Genomic DNA, 20,916 nt, shown 5'->3' on the forward strand with positions numbered 1-20,916 from the left:
CCCCTGCGAGTGCAGGTTTTCCTAAATCATCCCAGCTATATGTTTATCCAGATTCCGCTTGAAGATTTCCATTGATGGAGCGCCCACCACCTCCCGTGGCAGCCTATTCCACTCTCTCAATACCCTGTCAGAAAGTTTTTCCTAATGTTTAATCTGTATCTCTTTCCCTTTAGTTTCATCCCATTGCTTCTTGTACTTCCTTGTGCTAATGAGAATAGGGTAGATCCCTCTGCACTGTGACTACCTTTCAGATATTTGTAGACTGCTATTATGTTGACTGCTATATATGCTGCGAGAGAACCCATTTGCATACAGAAGAAAACTGGTATTTCTACCGAACGGCAGCACCGAGAACACATCTAAAGGTAGGAGAAGAATAACCTTTAAGGCTATTCCTACATGTGATCAAGAAAAAAAAAAAAAAAAAAAAATGTGATTTTAATGATAGAATCCCTTTAAAGTGGCAAATCGCCCAATCATACCATACAACCTGTAATATCTGCTAATTGTAGCTGAAATTTTCCAACTTGACAGAACATGAGTCTGCGGTCAACCACAGATTTAAAATGTTCCACTGGCCTTTTATCCAATTTATATGGGTTGGGGTTTTAACAATGATGGTGATTTGCTTTTGCGAAAAATTTAAGCAAACCTTTCTGAAAAGAGAAGTTATTTAAAGAAAAAAAATAAACACCACCACAATAAGGAACTGGTAAGGCAGTAGTATCCATTCTACAAACTAGCGCAAGTGACCATTTACACAATGGAGCATATTTATGAAAATTGTCTTAAGTTTCTGATAGCAACCAATCATTACAGCTTTCATTTTTCAAAAGCACTAAAAAAGGAATGAAAGATGCACTGATGGTTTCTATGGGGCAACTAAGTTTTCTTTTGAAGACAGACTCCATCTAGCCCCACTGAATTTTGACTAGTGTAGTAAGCAGTGTGCAGACAGTATACACTTAAAAATTATAAGATTGATTCACACCACTACAAGCTAAATACAAGTAACATGGCAACTCTATAACCCACAAGTAAGCCTATGGTTGATTTCATATATTTTATTAAATATCTTTTACGAATACTAAGCTTTAAGCAAACTTTTGTATGAAACAAAACATGTGTGTGTGTGTGTGTGTGTCTCTCAACATTTCCTAACTTAATATTTAATGTACAACCCCATATTGCAAAAATACAATCCTGAAAATGAGAAAAAAAATTCACATTTTAAAAATTCAAATTAACAGGGAAAACAATATTTATTAATGTCCGCAGTGCATCAAAGAAATGTCAATCAAATCAATGCATGTTCTAGTGAAAATACAAAAATAAACCAAAAATTTCATTCTAAGCCTACACTCAGTGCAGAAAACGCTGACCTTTCTAAAGCATTTCAATTTAAGAAAGGAGAAACAAAAAAAAAAAAACCAAAACAAAATATGACACTTGCAAAAAATATTTAAAGCCTTATGTTATATAGTAAAAAAATAGATTTTAAAAAGTTGGAATGCTCCGTCAAAACAGGTGAAGTTGTCATTTATTGAAACAGAACTCAAAAATATAAGAGGTCGTAGTGTACAATATATTACACAGTGCACGTTTCAGTGCATATTCATTCAAGTATGAAATCCTGTTACACCCCAAAACTCCCAGACAATCATGCACATTTATTGTCAGAGGAAGCCCCATTATATTGATGTCCTAGCACCAAGTACATTAAACTGCTGGGAAGATCAACAAAAGATTGTGAACACAGATAAATACATTCATGAAATGTTACATCTAATTGCACAAATGTCTATAATGGTACAACTTTTATTAAACAAACAATCCTTCTGTGTCACTTCGATAAGTGCCCTCAAAATTAACACTGGCAATAGTTTCGGGGGATAGTGACTCAAGAAATCCCCACACACAGTTTATCATTTTTCTTATTGGAAAACAGGTCTATTAGAGGAGCTGTAAAGTTAGAACGCTCCAAAACAACCACAGGCCTTTGATAAAGCTGGTGGAGTTGTTTTAAAGCCAGGTCGCCACAGTCCGACAACGCTTTGTCCAACATTGTCCGTAAATTTTGTAATGTGAGTTCAGATGCTGTACACTTGCCCAGGGAGAGACATATCTGTTGGTCATTGCGGTCTTTACACAATCTCTTCCTATTTTTCAATGAATTCTGTTTTATTGTGCACTTTCGGGGGTAATCCCATTCGAGTTCATCAAATTCATCAAACTCCTCATCTGTGTCTCTACTTTCCTGCAAAAACTTTAGGAAAGAGGACTCAAACCCCATAGGCTTAAAGTTTTTAAGTCCAATCGCTATCTGGATTTGCTCTTGCCGATTGTCTTTTTTCGTGGAGAGCGCTACTGGCTGCCGTTGAGAACTTGCTTTGTTTTCCGTTTTGGATCCCGCTTGAAAGCCTGCATAGGAAAAGTTCTCCTTCTCATTCAGATTAGCAAGTCTGTCTTCAGACTTACGGAATGGTCTAATTTCAGACTCTTTAAAATTGGATATTTCCATGGGACCGTTTCTTCTTAGATCACCATTTGAATTCCTCAAAGATTTGTGTCTTCCATTGGCAGCACTGTGAATATCACTACGCAAAGTCAATCGAGGACTTGGTTCATCTTCTAAAATGGACGGCTCCTTCCCTTTTGGATAATTCCTAACACGATATACCAACTCTGAAAGATGATCGTTCACATAGTCAACATTCAGGTTGTGTGTGAGTTTGTAATGTCGTATAATACTACTTTCTAGCTTTACAACGGATGAGCAACCATGAACCATACATGGAAACTGTGTGTACTGAATATTTTGGGCACACATTTGCAAAGCTTCATCTCTGGACTTGTATTCAACCTCCTCATCCCCTTTTGCCACCTGATTCTGATTTTTATTTTTTATCTTCTTTTTTTGGATCACACGAGCGCACCGTTTTGGTTCGATGTAGTTTTCATCCAGCTCCTCCTCTTTTTTTTTCCGTTTCCTCCTACCTTCATATAGTTTGTACTTCCTGTGGCGGGACAATATATGTCGGGTATAATTGGTATGATCTGTAAAAACAGCATTGCAGCCTTCTACGTCACAGTAAATCTCAGATTCATCACTTTCACTGTCGTCGCTTTCTTCATCTTCAGAGTCCGATTTTATGTGGTTTTCAGTCTCAAAATCATTGAATTCCTGCTCACTGTCACTCTGTTCATGAAATTCTTTGTAATGTTTCGCCAGAGCTCTGCCACAAATAAAACTTTTTCTACATTCTTTATACTTACAAGTAAAGATCTTTCTAACTTTTCCACACTCTCTTTTTTGCTCCTTGTCTTTTTCCAAACACAAAGATTCCCTGTTATACTGGTGCACAAGCTGATAATGGCGGACCAAGCCTCGCTGGCTGGTAAAAGAAGAATTGCACGATTCATGAATGCAGTGAAAAGGTTTGTGATATTTATTTAAAATGTAGCACAACTTTCCTTGAGCTACCACTCGCCTGCTACCTCTAACTTCACCAGCTGTAAAGTCGTCTTCTCTTGGAGTATCAATTGCATTACTAGCATCTGTCTCATCAGACAAAGAATCCCCACCCGTCTCAGAATTAATATCGTCTTGGGGTGAAGACTCTCTCTTCAGAGTACTGCTAGATTCACTTAACTGGAATTCTCCCCAGCACACTGAATGTCTTTGAACAGGGCTTTTAAGTTTCTTGTTATCAAGCTTTCCAGAACCGGACCTTGATTTTTCTTTAGTTATGTGATGCTGCTTCTTATAATGAATTTGAAGGAGTGTTCGTCTCGTAAAGTGTCTTTTGCAGATATGGCACTCAAAAGGAGAATATTTCTTTTGAAACATGCTCAGTTTTAGAGCACTCTCTCTTGTATACTGATGTTTTTTACAATAGTGTAATAACAGTGCGTCTTTTGTAACAAAAGCAGACCTGCAACCCATAAGCTCGCAAACAAACGGTTTGGCCGCTAAGCGAGATAAATACTGATTGAGTCCCCTCTCTGGCTTTCGGTTGTTGCCTTTTTGAGTCAGGATATTGTTAGAACAGCTGGCTATGGATTCATGATCCTGGCTAGATACGGAGGAGTTTGATGGTTTTATATTAAGTTGTTTCAAACTTGTGAGAAGTTCATACAAAGAGTCCTCAGAAATAGCAGAGCTCTGACAGCTATCGGATGAAGGAATTTCTTCATGCTCATGTTTGATAAGAGTCTCCGAATCTGTAAGGTCATATAATGTTTCTGACACATCTCTCGTTTTATCTGGCTCCTCTTTAACGTATGTACTGAATGGACTTTCACTTCTAGTTAAAAGGTTGAGAAGATTATCTGAGTCACTCTTGTATTTAACCATGGGCTTATCGAGTCTTTCACAATCAACTTGCCCATTGTTTTCCTGTTTACAAGTGCAGTCTGAATTTAGTCCATGATATATACACAGGTCTGCATTGCTTGAATATCTTAAGTTTTTGTTTTTATGCTCCTCAGGTAGTGAGCCTGCTCCTGTACCCGATGCTAAGTGTGAAGGAAAATGTGCATAATCACTATCTGAGCTAAAAGATCTTTCATTCTCATTTCTTAGGTCTTTAAATAAATCAGTCCTATTTTCAATACCAACAGTAGAGCAAGCCACATGTGAAGCAATGTGATCCTGGAGTTCAGATCTGCAATAATAAAACTTTTTGCATCGCGGGAAAGTGCATGTGTATGCAGCATCTCGAAAATGTTGAGCTTCATGATGGTAAAGCAGTCCCAAGTCACTGAACACTAGGTGGCATCCTTCTAGCTCACATTTATACTGAGGGTCCACATGGATTTGTTTATGGTGAAGCAGTTCATTAATTGATTTGAACCTTTCATTGCAGTCTATAGACACACACATGAAAGGCAGAGGTCCTAGATGAAGGTTTGTGTGCTGCCGCAAGTGAAAGTTTGAGATAAAATGCCTCCGACAATAAGCACATTTCTCTCTCAGATTTTTCAAGTTCAAATAATGCTTTACATTTTCATCATTGTTTTGGTGTTCGGCTTTCAGATGTATGCTTAAATATTTAAACTGCTTAAAAACTCTGGAGCAGCCAGTTCCAGGACACGGATAGACATCTCTGTCTTGCAGATTTTTATCTCTTATTGTCCTAAAAGAGATGTAACCAGTTGGCTGTTTTTCATCTTCACATTCAACATCTTCCTTAAGTTCAAAGATTTCATTTTTCTTTCTAGGGCGATGCCTCATGGGCATCTTCATATGCTCCATCACGTGAGGAACAAACACTTCCTTCTTTCGGAACTTCTTCACACACACGGGACACGTATACACACCATCTTCAAAGTGCATTTTAGCATGGTGAAGAATCCTTGCTTCAATTACTTCTCTGTTACAAATGAGACATAAAAACTTATACTGTAACCAGCGTTTATATCTTTCAGAGGAGCCAATTGGCTTTTTCACTTTAGTACTCTCTGTTTCATTTGAAGTATTTTCTTGGGGTTCTTCTTTATGTTCAGAGAGTATATCATAGCCATTTAAAATATCTGGCTCATTCATGGAGGGGTCGCCATAGCCATCATCCTCAGAATCTGAAACCTCTTGGCCAAGAAGTTTAAGGCAATGTCTTTTTAATGTTTTCCAGGCCCAAAATTCAGGATCAAATGACCAGTGACTTTTCAGTGCAAGCAAGAGTTCACAGCGGAGAGAGTTGGAAATAACACTTGATTCTTCAACATGCTTTTGGTCAGGTTGAAGGTACAGTTCTTCTAATCTATTTAACCCTTCAGAAGTTGGTTCAAATAAGAATTCTGTGAGTTGGCAGGCCCGCTTTACCTCCAAATCTTCTGGCAAGAGGCAAGAAATTGCTTTGCAGACAGAAGACTTTGTTGCCTCAGTTTCTGCTGATGTAATCTGAAGTGCTCTTATGCATAACGTGATTGCTATAGGAACACCATCATCTCCAGCCTAAAAGACAAAAGGTTTAGGATTGGTTAAAAAAGGACAAGATATTATACCAAAACACTTTACGCTTACCTAGTTAAAGGCTTAAAAGGGGTGTTCCCATCTTCAACATTTACGGCATATGCTATTTAAGAGGAAAATACTGCTTCAGTTTTAACATTTTAATTAAATTCATTTTTCACAACTTTTCCTTTTCATAAAGTGATGGCATATTCTTGGTAATTTTGGATGGGTCCAATCTCTGGATCCCCCCACAAAGATTGTCAAAGTTGGCCACAGGAGACTGAACCTGGCAATTTTAGTTTGTTTAATCGACAACCCATGAGATGGATGAAGCATTCCGAATTTTCATAAACAGCAAATGTTTGGGAAAAGAAGGATGTGGTCATTGGGCTTCAATATGTCCAACCCTTTAGTTCTTGGGAAGATAAGCCACAGGCACTGGAGTGAGCGGGTGTCTGAGAACACACACTCGGCCAAGCATGTATGTGTGGGGGGTAGGGAAGAACAGCTGCTGGCTGAACAAGCATTCAGACAGCAGCTATCTAAAGCTTAGGCCCAGCTTTTTCCCCCTCCCTCAAGACGTGTGGATGTCACAGAAAAAGGACCATGTCATCACTTTAGGAGATAAAACAACTGTTCCTGCAACAATGAATCCCAAGAACAACTTTATGAAAGTTTGTTAAGCTTAACAAAAACAGACACCCCTATTAATCAGCTAATTGTAGGTCCTGACGTACATTGGAACCAGACAGTTCAGTACTGTGTACCGGTCAAAAGCACAGCACTATTGCTATGTCTAGTTACTGCAGCTTAGTCTCATTCAAGAGAGAATCCTCAAACCTGAAAAGGACACTCCAGTGTGAGCGCCACTGTGGTTTTGGCCAGTACACTGAGTAATGAGCTGTGCCTGAATCAGTGACCCGGCAGGATTCCCCCCCAATCTTCTATTAATGACCTCTTACACTAGGTTCACACCTGCGTTCTCCTGTCCGTTCTGAGCTTTCCGTCTTCTGCATGCCAGAAGTCGGAAAGCTCAGACCGGGTCCGGCTGTGAGCGTTTTGGGCTCTCCGCCGCGAAACCGGATTTTTTTTATCCGGACACAGAGTACTGCATGTCCGACTCTGTGTCCGGATTATAAAACCCAGTTTCGCGGCGGAGAGCATAAAACGCTCACCGCCGCACATCTCTCTCACCCATTCAAATGAATGGGTGAGAGAGACTCCTGCAGGTTTCCGTCTCCTGCCTCTGTTTTAGGCAGGAAACGGAAACCTGAACTACGGAGACCCGAACGCTGATGTGAACGAGCCCTTAGTAGGTCCTGGAACACCTTTAAATAAACAATGGCAAATCTTTGTTTTTTTCACTTGTAAATAGCCAAGATACACATACGCAAAGATGAAAATCAATATAACACAAATGGCTAAATAAAGAAACTGCCTTTAAGAGGAGTTCTAGTCTGGCTTTATAAACCACCTGGAGTCAGAGGACATGAAGGGTGAAAAATGCTCAGTAAAAGAATGCATGCATAGTAGTGTTAATCAGTCAGTGGCATATATACCCGGTAGCAGCTGCTTTTTTTAATAGGTCGTTACCTGCTGGAGTAATCCTAGCAGGTAATGGGCCCTATTTATTTACCGATCTTCACTCCAGCTCATGACCGAATGCGCTTCCTATTCTGCAGGTCCGTGAACCCCAACATACATAGCCATCATTATTAGAGATGAGCGAACACTAAAATGTTCGAGGTTCGAAATTCGATTCGAACAGCCGCTCACTGTTCGAGTGTTCGAATGGGTTTCGAACCCCATTATAGTCTATGGGGAACATAAACTCGTTAAGGGGGAAACCCAAATTCGTGTCTGGAGGGTCACCAAGTCCACTATGACACCCCAGGAAATGATACCAACACCCTGGAATGACACTGGGACAGCAGGGGAAGCATGTCTGGGGGCATAAAAGTCACTTTATTTCATGGAAATCCCTGTCAGTTTGCGATTTTCGCAAGCTAACTTTTCCCCATAGAAATGCATTGGCCAGTGCTGATTGGCCAGAGTACGGAACTCGACCAATCAGCGCTGGCTCTGCTGGAGGAGGCGGAGTCTAAGATAGCTCCACACCAGTCTCCATTCAGGTCCGACCTTAGACTCCGCCTCCTCCGGCAGAGCCAGCGCTGATTGGCCGAAGGCTGGCCAATGCATTCCTATGCGAATGCAGACTTAGCAGTGCTGAGTCAGTTTTGCTCAACTACACATCTGATGCACACTCGGCACTGCTACATCAGATGTAGCAATCTGATGTAGCAGAGCCGAGGGTGCACTAGAACCCCTGTGCAAACTCAGTTCACGCTAATAGAATGCATTGGCCAGCGCTGATTGGCCAATGCATTCTATTAGCCCGATGAAGTAGAGCTGAATGTGTGTGCTAAGCACACACATTCAGCACTGCTTCATCAAGCCAATACAATGCATTAGCCAGTGCTGATTGGCCAGAGTACGGAATTCGGCCAATCAGCGCTGGCTCTGCTGGAGGAGGCGGAGTCTAAGGTCGCTCCACACCAGTCTCCATTCAGGTCCGACCTTAGACTCCGCCTCCTCCGGCAGAGCCAGCGCTGATTGGCCGAAGGCTGGCCAATGCATTCCTATGCGAATGCAGACTTAGCAGTGCTGAGTCAGTTTTGCTCAACTACACATCTGATGCACACTCGGCACTGCTACATCAGATGTAGCAATCTGATGTAGCAGAGCCGAGGGTGCACTAGAACCCCTGTGCAAACTCAGTTCACGCTAATAGAATGCATTGGCCAGCGCTGATTGGCCAATGCATTCTATTAGCCCGATGAAGTAGAGCTGAATGTGTGTGCTAAGCACACACATTCAGCACTGCTTCATCAAGCCAATACAATGCATTAGCCAGTGCTGATTGGCCAGAGTACGGAATTCGGCCAATCAGCGCTGGCCAATGCATTCTATTAGCCCGATGAAGTAGAGCTGAATGTGTGTGCTAAGCACACACATTCAGCACTGCTTCATCAAGCCAATACAATGCATTAGCCAGTGCTGATTGGCCAGAGTACGGAATTCGGCCAATCAGCGCTGGCTCTGCTGGAGGAGGCGGAGTCTAAGGTCGGACCTGAATGGAGACTGGTGTGGAGCGATCTTAGACTCCGCCTCCTCCAGCAGAGCCAGCGCTGATTGGCCGAATTCCGTACTCTGGCCAATCAGCACTGGCTAATGCATTGTATTGGCGTGATGAAGCAGTGCTGAATGTGTGTGCTTAGCACACACATTCAGCTCTACTTCATCGGGCTAATAGAATGCATTGGCCAGCGCTGATTGGCCGAATTCCGTACTCTGGCCAATCAGTGCTGGCCAATGCATTCTATTAGCTTGATGAAGCAGAGTGTGCACAAGGGTTCAAGCGCACCCTCGGCTCTGATGTAGCAGAGCCGAGGCTGCACAAGGGTTCAAGCGCACCCTCGGCTCTGATGTAGGAGAGCCGAGGGTGCACTTGAACCCTTGTGCAGCCTCGGCTCTGCTACATCAGAGCCGAGGGTGCGCTTGAACCCTTGTGCACACTCTGCTTCATCAAGCTAATAGAATACATTGGCCAGCGTTGATTGGCCAATGTATTCTATTAGCCTGATGAAGTAGAGCTGAATGTGTGTGCTAAGCACACACATTCAGCTCTACTTCATCGGGCTAATAGAATGCATTGGCCAGCGCTGATTGGCCAGAGTACGGAACTCGACCAATCAGCGCTGGCTCTGCTGGAGGAGGCGGAGTCTAAGATCGCTCCACACCAGTCTCCATTCAGGTCCGACCTTAGACTCCGCCTCCTCCAGCAGAGCCAGCGCTGATTGGCCGAATTCCGTACTCTGGCCAATCAGCACTGGCTAATGCATTGTATTGGCTTGATGAAGCAGTGCTGAATGTGTGTGCTTAGCACACACATTCAGCTCTACTTCATCGGGCTAATAGAATGCATTGGCCAATCAGCGCTGGCCAATGCATTCTATTAGCGTGAACTGAGTTTGCACAGGGGTTCTAGTGCACCCTCGGCTCTGCTACATCAGATTGCTACATCTGATGTAGCAGTGCCGAGTGTGCATCAGATGTGTAGTTGAGCAAAACTGACTCAGCACTGCTAAGTCTCTGCATTCGCATAGGAATGCATTGGCCAGCCTTCGGCCAATCAGCGCTGGCTCTGCCGGAGGAGGCGGAGTCTAAGGTCGGACCTGAATGGAGACTGGTGTGGAGCGATCTTAGACTCCGCCTCCTCCAGCAGAGCCAGCGCTGATTGGTCGAGTTCCGTACTCTGGCCAATCAGCGCTGGCCAATGCATTCTATTAGCCCGATGAAGTAGAGCTGAATGTGTGTGCTTAGCACACACATTCAGCTCTACTTCATCAGGCTAATAGAATACATTGGCCAATCAGCGCTGGCCAATGCATTCTATTAGCTTGATGAAGCAGAGTGTGCACAAGGGTTCAAGCGCACCCTCGGCTCTGATGTAGCAGAGCTGAGGGTGCACAAGGGTTCAAGTGCACCCTCGGCTCTCCTACATCAGAGCCGAGGGTGCGCTTGAACCCTTGTGCAGCCTCGGCTCTGCTACATCAGAGCCGAGGGTGCGCTTGAACCCTTGTGCACACTCTGCTTCATCAAGCTAATAGAATGCATTGGCCAGCACTGATTGGCCAGAGTACGGAATTCGGCCAATCAGCGCTGGCCAATGCATCCCTATGGGAAAAAGTTTATCTCACAAAAATCACAATTACACACCCGATAGAGCCCCAAAAAGTTATTTTTAATAACATTCCCCCCTAAATAAAGGTTATCCCTAGCTATCCCTGCCTGTACAGCTATCCCTGTCTCATAGTCACAAAGTTCACATTCTCATATGACCCGGATTTGAAATCCACTATTCGTCTAAAATGGAGGTCACCTGATTTCGGCAGCCAATGACTTTTTCCAATTTTTTTCAATGCCCCCAGTGTCGTAGTTCCTGTCCCACCTCCCCTGCGCTGTTATTGGTGCAAAAAAGGCGCCAGGGAAGGTGGGAGGGGAATCGAATTTTGGCGCACTTTACCACGTGGTGTTCGATTCGATTCGAACATTGCGAACACCCTGATATCCGATCGAACATGTGTTCGATAGAACACTGTTCGCTCATCTCTAATCATTATACTTCGGGGTCTGAAAAGACCCCGGAGTATGTATAATGATCGGAGGCCATGGGGAGGGGAGAACATAAACACTGTTAACTTACCTCTCCTGTGTTTCGGCAGTCTTCAAGCCACTTTGATGATGTCCCAGACGTCGTGGGGGCCAGGCCGATGTAATTATGTGTCGCAACCCCGGCCTGGCTCACGTGATGTCTGGTCCAACATTGAAGAGAGCTGAAATCAGCGGAGAGTGTGCGGGATCAAGGGAGAGGCAAGTAACAGTGTTTTATGTTTGTATCCTCCCTTGGGTCTCCGATCATTATACTCTGGGGTATGAACTCAGAGTATAATAATTGTTCATGGTTGGTCCACTATGGGGCCTAATACTATGTGTGCAGGGACCACTATGGGGCCTAATACTATGTGTGCAGGGACCATTATGGAGTCTAGTACTGTGTGTAGAGGCCACTATGGGGCAGAATAGTGTATGTGTGCGCAGAAGCCACAGTGGGAGATTATACTGTGTGGAGGGGCCGCTATGAGCATTATAGTGTGTGTAAATGGGGCGTTATACTGTGTGGGGGCCTGGAAAGAGAGGAGCTTGCCCCCCCCCCCCCCCCCCCAAGTCAAAAGTTTGCTTGGGGATCCAGTCTTTGCAAGTTACGCCACTGACATTAGTGTACACATGGCCCATGTCACAGGTATTTTTCCTTTGAGGTATTGTTTACCACTCACCTCTGTATGTACAACTTTAATAAGAAAGAATAAGTGCTGACACGTCTTAGCAATTGCACCAAACTGCCTACACCTCTCAAGAAAAGTATTCAGAGATGGATCAATTCTTCGCTGCAGCTTACTCCAAAATAAAGTCAGCTCCCTGAAATAGAGAACCACAATATTAGTATATTCAAAATATGTGCAGCCAACCCCATGCCTACAAGTGCGTGTGCAACATATTTTGCCTGACATTCACATATAGGATTTGCTAAAAAAGTTGTAAATTAAAAGAGTTTAAAATAAATAAATAAATCTTTCTTTGGGATATTTTTATATAGACAAGGACTGTAGGGTTGGTAGGCTGACTCCTTCATAAATGACAGTCATGGTCAGATAGAAGCTGCAAAGCTCTTCTAATTCATGAGGGGAAAAAAGCTAGTTCATGGATTCCTATAAAAGTATATGTGGAATAAACTATGTATAACTGAACTAATACCAAAAATTGTTTAATATAATAATTCTATTTTGAAGCCAGAGCCTGAATTTTTAACTTTTTTTCCCCCAATCCCACAGCCCTGTTATACATTGATTGATGTTTGTTACTAAAGTATCAATGTCAACTGGGGAGGGTTTCACAGAACAGTTTGTGAGTAGGACACAAATTGTAAAATGAATGATACAATAAAGAAACAACTACTCACCAGGAGAAACATGTGACTTCATTCTGTAGCTGCTGAGTAAGATACGTGGTACAGAGAATAAATGCAGCATTAACTTGTCCTTCAGACTCCATATTACATATTGTATTCAAAACATCCTTTCCATCCATTTTTGAAATCTGCATAAGATGAAATAAGGAAGGAGCACTGATCAAATATTTTGTCATGGCCTATTGTGTTAATAAAATGGTAAATGGCATTAAATGGTTTGTTCTGGATAAGTCTTCCCCAAATCAAAGTACCCACTTTATGTGAAACTGCAGGTTCATGAAATGTATAGCTCATGTTGCTAAACACTTTACCACATATTACTAAACCGTTTCCTACATAGAGATTGCAGAACTGATGGTTCTCAAGTACTGATGCTTATCAGTGGAAAAGAAATATTACAGTTTCTCTTATTGAGAGCATAAGTTAAAAATATATACATATATATAATAATTTATGGTGTATGGTTGAAGATTTACCAACCTCTTTGTAGATTTGCACATTTCCCATTAGCTGTGCTGCTCTCTCATCTATCTACCTACCTACCTATCTATCTATCTATCTGATATATCCAAGTACTTCATCCTCTTCATTCAATTTTTTTTTCTTTTTTATTTAAAGAGGACCTTTCTCCACCTCCACCAATTAATTTTTTTAGCAACTGATTCAATCACAGTTGGAATTTTCTCTCTATCCCCCTTCCCCACACACCCCATTCTGGAGCAACAAGAAGCATTAGTTTTGGTGCCTGACATGCTATTTAAACTCTGTCATATCAGATGGGCAGTGTCAGGCAGAGGGTGTGATTCAAAGCTACTATCAGAGGCAGCCAGTGTCCGAGCTCAGTCACACCCCTTGTCTGCTCCTTCCTGACACTGCTCTCCTGAAAGAACAGAGCCTAAATAGCATATCAGACATCAAAGCTAAGAGCTGGTCTTGTTAAAGGTGGTGAAAGGTTCTCTAACTCTTGTGAAAATAATGAACCTTTACACACACCTCTTTAAAAGCTTCTTCATTTGGCAACATTGTACACAGACATGTGATAAAGGACTGACGGAAAAAAAAAGTGCTTGAAGTTTCGGCCGTTTCAGAAGCAATTTTTGATAGGAGCATTGCTTGCTCTATGCAGTTTGTCTTCATTAAATGTTTAATGCGCATCTGTAGAAAACAGGGAGCTTCTTGCGATATCCAGCTGGAAACTGGAAGAAGAAAGAAAAAAATACAAATTTCAGTTTAAAACAAATGCCATTAAATAAATGGTAATCTTTTCTGGGAGAATGTCTGCTCTTTATAAGTTCCTTCCAGGTCTCTGATCTTTAACCATATAAAAATTAACATCCATAACATTTGTTCTATTACTGTGCTTATACACAAATAAGGTTCAAAAACAAAACACCTCTAACAGAAAATCCACTATAACAGGTCAAATAGTAATATGTTATTTTTGGCAGTCTCACCTTCTTCAGGCTCTACTGTCTGCCGAGACAGTATTTTAACAAGAACTGGATTTTGCCATGCACCGCCTTGCTTGATGTTGTCAACCAGCAATTGAAAATTACTGTGTCCAAACTCTAATATGCTTTGGGAATCCTTAAAATAAACATATTATTGGTTAAAAAAATTACATAATACTGGTCTAAGTGTATTTTTCCATATTTGTATACAACAATAAAACCTGAAGATCTAGCTTTATTCATCATTTGACATGACGTGTGGAAAGAGTTAATTTAACGGTTTGGCTTAATTATTCCACTTCAGTATCGGCAATATATACTTTAGCCTTTTAGAAGCGATGTGCCATACGCATACCAGCAGTATTTACAGTGCACACTACTACTACACTTATTTTGATTCTTGAGAGGTCTACTGTATGCTGATCCAAATTTTCTGCCAATCTAGTGCAAAAGAATATATCAGATGGGCTAGTAGATGTATGAGCTAATTTAATATACATGTCTACTGGTTAGCTTGGCCTGCATAGATATCTTGGGTGTTAGTGCACAAGACCTACAGGTAAATAATTATATTCTATATGCCAATCAGAATCCCTTGAGTTTCATTTGACTGCTTTCGTGTGCAGAAATTTATAATTTTTTTTTTTTTTTTAAAAATATTTTTTAAATATTTTTTTTTTAAAAAAATATATATATCACTGGCGTAGATTTATGAAGACTCTCTTACCAGCACCAGTCTTCATAGCCCCTGAGTTGGAGGAGGGTGTATATTATATAGGATATACCCTTCACTAGGCTGTGTACTTTAGGCAAATTATACGCCAAATCATGGTTGGTGCAAATAACCCGCATCATTTATTGTCAGTGAACTACTGTATATACTCGAGTATAAGCCGACTTTTTCAGCACATTTTACATGCTGAAAAAGCTCTCCTCGGCTTATACACGAGTCAGGATCCATGGAGCAGAGAAAACTGGAAGGACCTGGAAGGGGGGGGAGGTCCTTTAGTGCTACTGCTCTGTGATTGGCTTGTCATGAGGTCACGTCACTGTGATGTCATCAAAGGTCCTGTAGCCACTGGTATGTAACATCTGCAGATAAGGTTGAGTCTAAATCCTAGTAGCTCCGCCCACACCAGAGTCCGATCACGTGGTCATGACGTCATCAGAGGTCCTTTAGCACACTAGTGCTAAATGAGTGCAGATGAGTGGCCAGGATTCATTGTGTCTTATGGAAGATGTCTGTTGTATGGAGAAGAGGAAGCTACAGTAAAGTGAAACACAGGGACCTTCCTTTAGTTACTCTGCCTATTAATATCAGGCATTTGGGGTTATTAATTTAGTTTCAGTAACTCCATGTGCCTCACATTAATAACAGTTAACCACATCATGTCCTTCATATTAAACCCTGTGTGCCCCATATAAGGGTTACTAATGAGGGACCTTAATTATGAATATACCTAATTATTATCTCCCATATGTCCCAAATATCCGTAACTCTTATGTGAGGCACACAGGGGGTTAATGTGAGGGACATGATGGGGTTAACTGCTATTACTATCATCCCCATGGAGTTACTAAGCTGTAATGCACATGACCAGACTTTTTATCTGCAATAGTGGCTTTCCCCCCCTCGGCTTATACTCGAGTCAATAAGTTTTCCCAGTTTTTTGTGGTAAAATTAGGGATCTTGGCTTATATTCGGGTCGGCTTATACTCGAGTATATACGGTACTATAAATCTAGCGCACCCCCACCATGTGGCAAAATTGACGAAGGCAGCACAGAGTTTAAATAGTATTTGTGTGTGTGTATAAAACCATACTTTGCACAAAAAAAATAGCAATTTGTACCTTGTACACATACAAGTCATAATAAATCTGGGTCACTGTGTTTTTCTGAAATTACTGGTTTGTTACATTCTTGATTCTCATTATCCAATGAACCCACCGCAAAAAAAAGAAGATAACCCATTTTGGTCAGGCTGAGACTCCTAAAAATTTACAGAATTAAAGGGGTTTTGTGGTCCAATTTTTTTTTTTTTTTTTTAAAAGATCTGTTAGTGTTATTAATTGACCTTAAAAAAAACATACTTTTAGCAGGTGTTTTGAGCGATTTCTAGGTGTGTGTGGTATGTTCTGCATTTGTTTACGTGTGTAGCTTCCAACTATGTAACTTCCTGTGTACTGTACACGTTACCTCCTTGTCACTGCTCCCCCCCCCCATAACATCATAGATTATCAGAAAGTGTCTCTTGGGTGGTCACATGACCACCCTAGAGATATAGGTAATTATACATTTTTTTTTAGATTGATGCAAATTAGAAGTTAGATGGACAGACCCAAAATAAGCCCAGTGTCAACAGATTTCTCTTCCTATTAAAATAAGACTCCCAATTGTAAGTGGTGAGCGGACCAACAACGTCCATTTTCTGCTAGAATGTTTAGAAGTAGCACAACTTTAGGAAAGAATTACTTATGCCGTCAAATGTATGACAACTTGGGCATAAGTGCGCTCTACTCCATATTAACAAGCCATATGTGGCACTTTCTATGTGCATAATAAATCATAAATATGAAAGTATCTTACCATTACAGACTCATTAAATCGCAAACCAAAATCACATGAAAGGTCATCCTCAGCCATAGAAAGAATCACTTCAAAACAACTCCTGGGGAAAAAAAAAACAGATAATATAACACAAGGCTAAAGATTTTATGCATACAAAGTCAGGTGCCTCAAACAAACAGCAGGGATGCAAATATACACATCGTATCTACATGTGTTTAGTAAAGAAACTGAAAACTTGAACCAGAACTGAAAACAACAAGAAAAAAAAAAATGCACCCAGGAAGGGTTAAACCCTTCAAGACAATAAGCAGAAGTACAGTGCTTTACTTACAATACAAGTCTATCCATAAGCAGCAAAACATCTTCACACTCTGTGGTCAGGTAAGGCCGAGCATTTGCAAAGCTCTTCAGAGCAGTTCCATACACATCCGTGTAAAGTACAAGATTTTCAGACACTGTATGATCTTCAGTACATTGCAGTAATACCTATGTGGGGAAAAAGATAAATGATTACAACCAGGAAGACAAAAACAAAACACAACAATCCAATATACTACATATAAATGATAAAGGTGAGCTCTCTGGGGGTCCAGCTGCTGAGACTGGTAAACAGAAAGTCGCCCTAAACCCCCCAACGCGCTTCAGTGACCAGTGCTCCGCCAACTTCTTACGCTAATGCCTTATGCTAGCTCCACATTAGCAAAGCTGAAATTTTACCAAATCACATCTAATTAGAACCTGCAGCATTTCAATTTTTGCTGATGGTTTTTACAATGGATGTTGCCCCATGGTGTACACGTGGAAATAATCTACTTGTAATTGTACCTGTAATGTGGCAAGCACAGATGCAAGTCCAGGCTACTAAATACACACCTATGGTTACAATTTACTATGGTGGAGTCTTTAAGTAGCACAATTGCTGTATGGTTACAAGTTAGGAACACTATTTTAATGGGAACACAGCTTGCCCATGTGTGACTGCATTTGCAAACCACACTTCATCAGAGGAAGCAGAGCTGCAGGAAAAGAGAGGCAGCCTGAACTCATAAGACAAGGGGTATGTCTTAGACTACCTCAGACACTGTAGCTAGGCTGTAGGCACAGATTACAGCTCCTAATGCAGTTCAGGTTAAAAAAAAAAAGAAAAGCAGAAAGCACTGACAAAAAGACTAAGCAACATCTAGAGATACTGACCTAAAGTGTCATGGAGCTTAAACTGGATATTTACTCTACTGGAGCTTTCTAGCCCACAGTGAGACTTAAGTGGTGCCACGTAGTAATACTGTATCTTGGCAGTAAGGGGTTAAAATAGCATTTTTTTTTTAAATGTATTTAAGCCTGCAATTATTAGATTGCTTGTGCCATACATTGCAATACCACTGTGTTGCAGTCAACAGTAAAATCCCTGCATAACTATTGAAGCCTACAAAGGCAGGCCTCAATAGCAACCAAATTGCTCCTGTGATCTTGAGATGCCAGGGCCTTTTAGACTGAGGGGTTAATCAGAGATGTCTCCAATTAAACGGCACTGCGGCTGGACCTCTGCTTCGTGAAACAGAGACCACGCAGCCATGGCGCGCATTCAGCCTACTATTGTGATGGGAAAATTATTATTATTATTATTAGAAGCCAGAATAGTCAGAAGCCTTCAGGACAAATTCATTTGATTAATTGTCAGCCCTCGTATTCTTTCTTAATCTTCAAGACTTCTGAAATTCGCCCTTCTACACGGTCATGTCCAGTGCTCCTGTATATTCAATTGTCAACACATTACAGTGATAAACAATATATTATGAATAGCACTTTTGGAGAGTTAAAGAAAAACTATTTTGAAGTGTTTTGGGAATGAGGCAGTTGGAGCATTGCTCTTGCCACTCAGACACCTACTACCTGCACAGACCCTTGAAGTCGGAGTTGATCCTCTCACTACTATGACACAGCTGATAATTCCAGCAGGGCCAATGGCTCATCTCCCAGCATGCCACTTTTTCTGGAAAGTGATGTGGGCAGCACAAAAACGCCAGTTGTGACAACGAATCTCGCTCCAGTGTCCACTGAGGCTCCTCTTCCCATCTGGCTTGTAACACACTGACAGACTAGCTCCAGGCTGTACCAGAAGCCTTCCTGCAGTGTATACAAGTTGTAAATCACTAGATCCTAGAACAAAGCCTCCTGCTTTCATAGTGGCCAATCAAAGCAAATATGATAGCATGATTGTTTTAGGGTGCCTGTACATTGTAACCCCATGCAGCTTACTACTAAATACCAGGCTGCACTTGTACTTGCCATTGTTTCAAACCCACACCTGGTTACAATGGTTTAGACACACAGCGTAGAGCAGCACCCTTACCTAGACATGACAGTCTGAGAAAGATGATAGCATGGTGTACATTTTCATTAAACATTTTTGTCCTTAGACTGATGTCAATGAACACGTTGGACCAGTCTTAATTGCAAAAATCAATATGGGTTGAAGGGTGCACGACCGCATTGGCGAATGGAGCAGTCAACAGATGACCATTTGTGGAATGCCTGGTTAATCGTCATCTCTATTATATTATTATAACAATGAATTCTTGTCTTGTATTTTATATATCCTATGTGATGTGATCCTCATATTGGAAGTCACATAGGGAGGCATTTTGAACACCTACCCACAAACCGGGAATCTTTGTTTTTTTATCTAAACCCACATGTAGCTACTACTTTTTACTTTTCAATACAGAGTCTTCCTGAGACTACATCTGTTGTTCTATCTTTTCTCACGTGCCCATGTAAATATGAGCTGGGACCTGGCATAAGCACTTTCCACACATCTCCCACTGCATCTGTTGTTGGGGATTGCTATTCCCTGCTGCCCTGCTCTATTATTGACTCTGCAGCTGCCAAGGAGCAAGTCTAAAAATAGCAATACACTATGGAATTACTATTCATGCAATTCCCTATTATCACTAGGGAACCTATACCAGGTACAATGTAGAACACTATGTGCCGCGCCAGAAACCTGCATGTGGTTTACCCTGGCACATCTAAAGCTTCCTCAATGCCAGCAGATTGGGAAATGGTCAAAGGTTAGCCGGGTACTGTGTGTGTTTACATTAAGCAGACCTCCATGTCCAAGTTCCCAGAAGAACTGATATAAACTGCTGCAGAATATGGAGGGAAGTGGCCATGGCAGCTAGAAGAGTCCCCTGCAGTGGTGAGGGCATCCCGTGGAGCAGGCAGTGCCGCACCAGGGCTATGACAGCTGTGGCACCGGGCTGGCCCCCTGCAGGGACGCGCTCAGTCCCGGCTCCGATGCGGCGCCTCACGCACCACTAACCCAGTTTCCTCATTTCATGTTCCCCACTCCACGGGCGCTATGGATTGTGGGTGCAGCCAGCCGCCATTGCGCCGAGAATACCCCACCATCCCCGGTGACCCGCTCTGTTGACAAGGGATGTAGGGGTGAATGGATTGAGGAGAGACCCTCCCACAGAGCCCGCCCCCATCACTCACTGTCAGCAACCAAAATAAAACGCCACGGGCTCACACAATGACAACACCGAGCCCGCAATGCTTTCTTCGGCCGCCTCACGGCTCGGCAATCCCAGGTACAGAGCACCGAGCCCCTCAGGTCCCCTCCAGCTTCACTAACCTCGCACAGGCGTCTGCAGTAAACAGAGGAGGAGAGCACCGACACCTCCTTCTCCCTCAGCCTGTCCTCCAGCTCCCGCAGCGTCTCCACCAAGCGGCTAAGCTCCAGCGAGGAAGGAGCGGGGGGTACCGTAGCCCCATTGCTAAGCCCCGCTCGGGACTCTCCCTTCCCGTCCGCCATCTTCTCTCGCCTTTGCCGCGCGTAGGCAACACACTCGCACACTCACTCTCCCGTCACGTGATTCGGCGTCGGTAGGACGACGTCATCACCAGGGAGACGTGCGTAAGGAACGCCTATTCTAACTACGTAATGCCCCGCCTCTAAATTCAGCAGTACCGCCTACATATGGCGGCCATTTTCTTTGTTGACACGGATGTGACCACATTACGGTGCCGAGTTGTTTTTTCCTTCTTTTTATTTGGTCACATGTTCTATACTAGAAGGAAGTAAAAGAGGAGTGGTCTGCACATAAGCATGTATGAAGTCATTGCTTAGAAGCAGATAAGAGTCAGCCATTCCTGCTCAGACAAATCTGTTTTACAGGGACCAAAATCTTTGTAGACAAACCATCCTCACGGATACATATCAGCTAAAGTTCCCCTCCATTAGCAACACTAGCAAGAGTGCCGAATGACCAGTGCCATATAGTAGGTAGTATAGATGCACCTACAGCCATCTCCTTAGTAGGCTGTAGTAAGGGCTGCACCACTTTA

The 20,916-nt window shown here is 42.3% G+C and overlaps 1 protein-coding gene across 1 annotated transcript; it reads right to left on the reverse strand.

Moving 5' to 3' along the window:
* Positions 1 to 1,254: 1,254 nt before the first annotated feature.
* On the reverse strand, positions 1,255 to 20,450 carry RLF (RLF zinc finger). The gene is made up of 8 exons (XM_075264607.1): positions 20,204 to 20,450; positions 16,898 to 17,052; positions 16,585 to 16,666; positions 14,000 to 14,132; positions 13,539 to 13,741; positions 12,537 to 12,673; positions 11,854 to 11,995; positions 1,255 to 5,956 (listed from the first exon to the last, which is right to left on the reverse strand). The coding sequence occupies exons 1-8, from the start codon at positions 20,381 to 20,383 to the stop codon at positions 1,901 to 1,903; spliced, it is 5,088 nt and encodes a 1,695-aa protein (XP_075120708.1). The 5' UTR covers positions 20,384 to 20,450; the 3' UTR covers positions 1,255 to 1,900.
* Between the last annotated feature and the right edge of the window lie 466 nt (positions 20,451 to 20,916).

The sequence above is a fragment of the Leptodactylus fuscus genome, chromosome 2, assembly GCF_031893055.1.
Source record: "Leptodactylus fuscus isolate aLepFus1 chromosome 2, aLepFus1.hap2, whole genome shotgun sequence".
NCBI classification, from domain to species: Eukaryota; Metazoa; Chordata; class Amphibia; order Anura; family Leptodactylidae; genus Leptodactylus; species Leptodactylus fuscus.

What these genes read in the sequence shown, in the direction of transcription:
- RLF (XM_075264607.1), bottom strand. Translation starts at nt 20,383, where the DNA reads ATGGCGGACGGGAAGGGAGAGTCCCGAGCGGGGCTTAGCAATGGGGCT. An exon ending in ACTGCAGACGCCTGTGCGAG is followed by an intron (nt 17,053 to 20,203) that starts GTTAGTGAAGCT and finishes TTCCCCACATAG; the next exon opens with GTATTACTGCAATGTACTGA. An exon ending in TTAAAGTTGTACATACAGAG is followed by an intron (nt 5,957 to 11,853) that starts GTGAGTGGTAAA and finishes TTTGTCTTTTAG; the next exon opens with GCTGGAGATGATGGTGTTCC.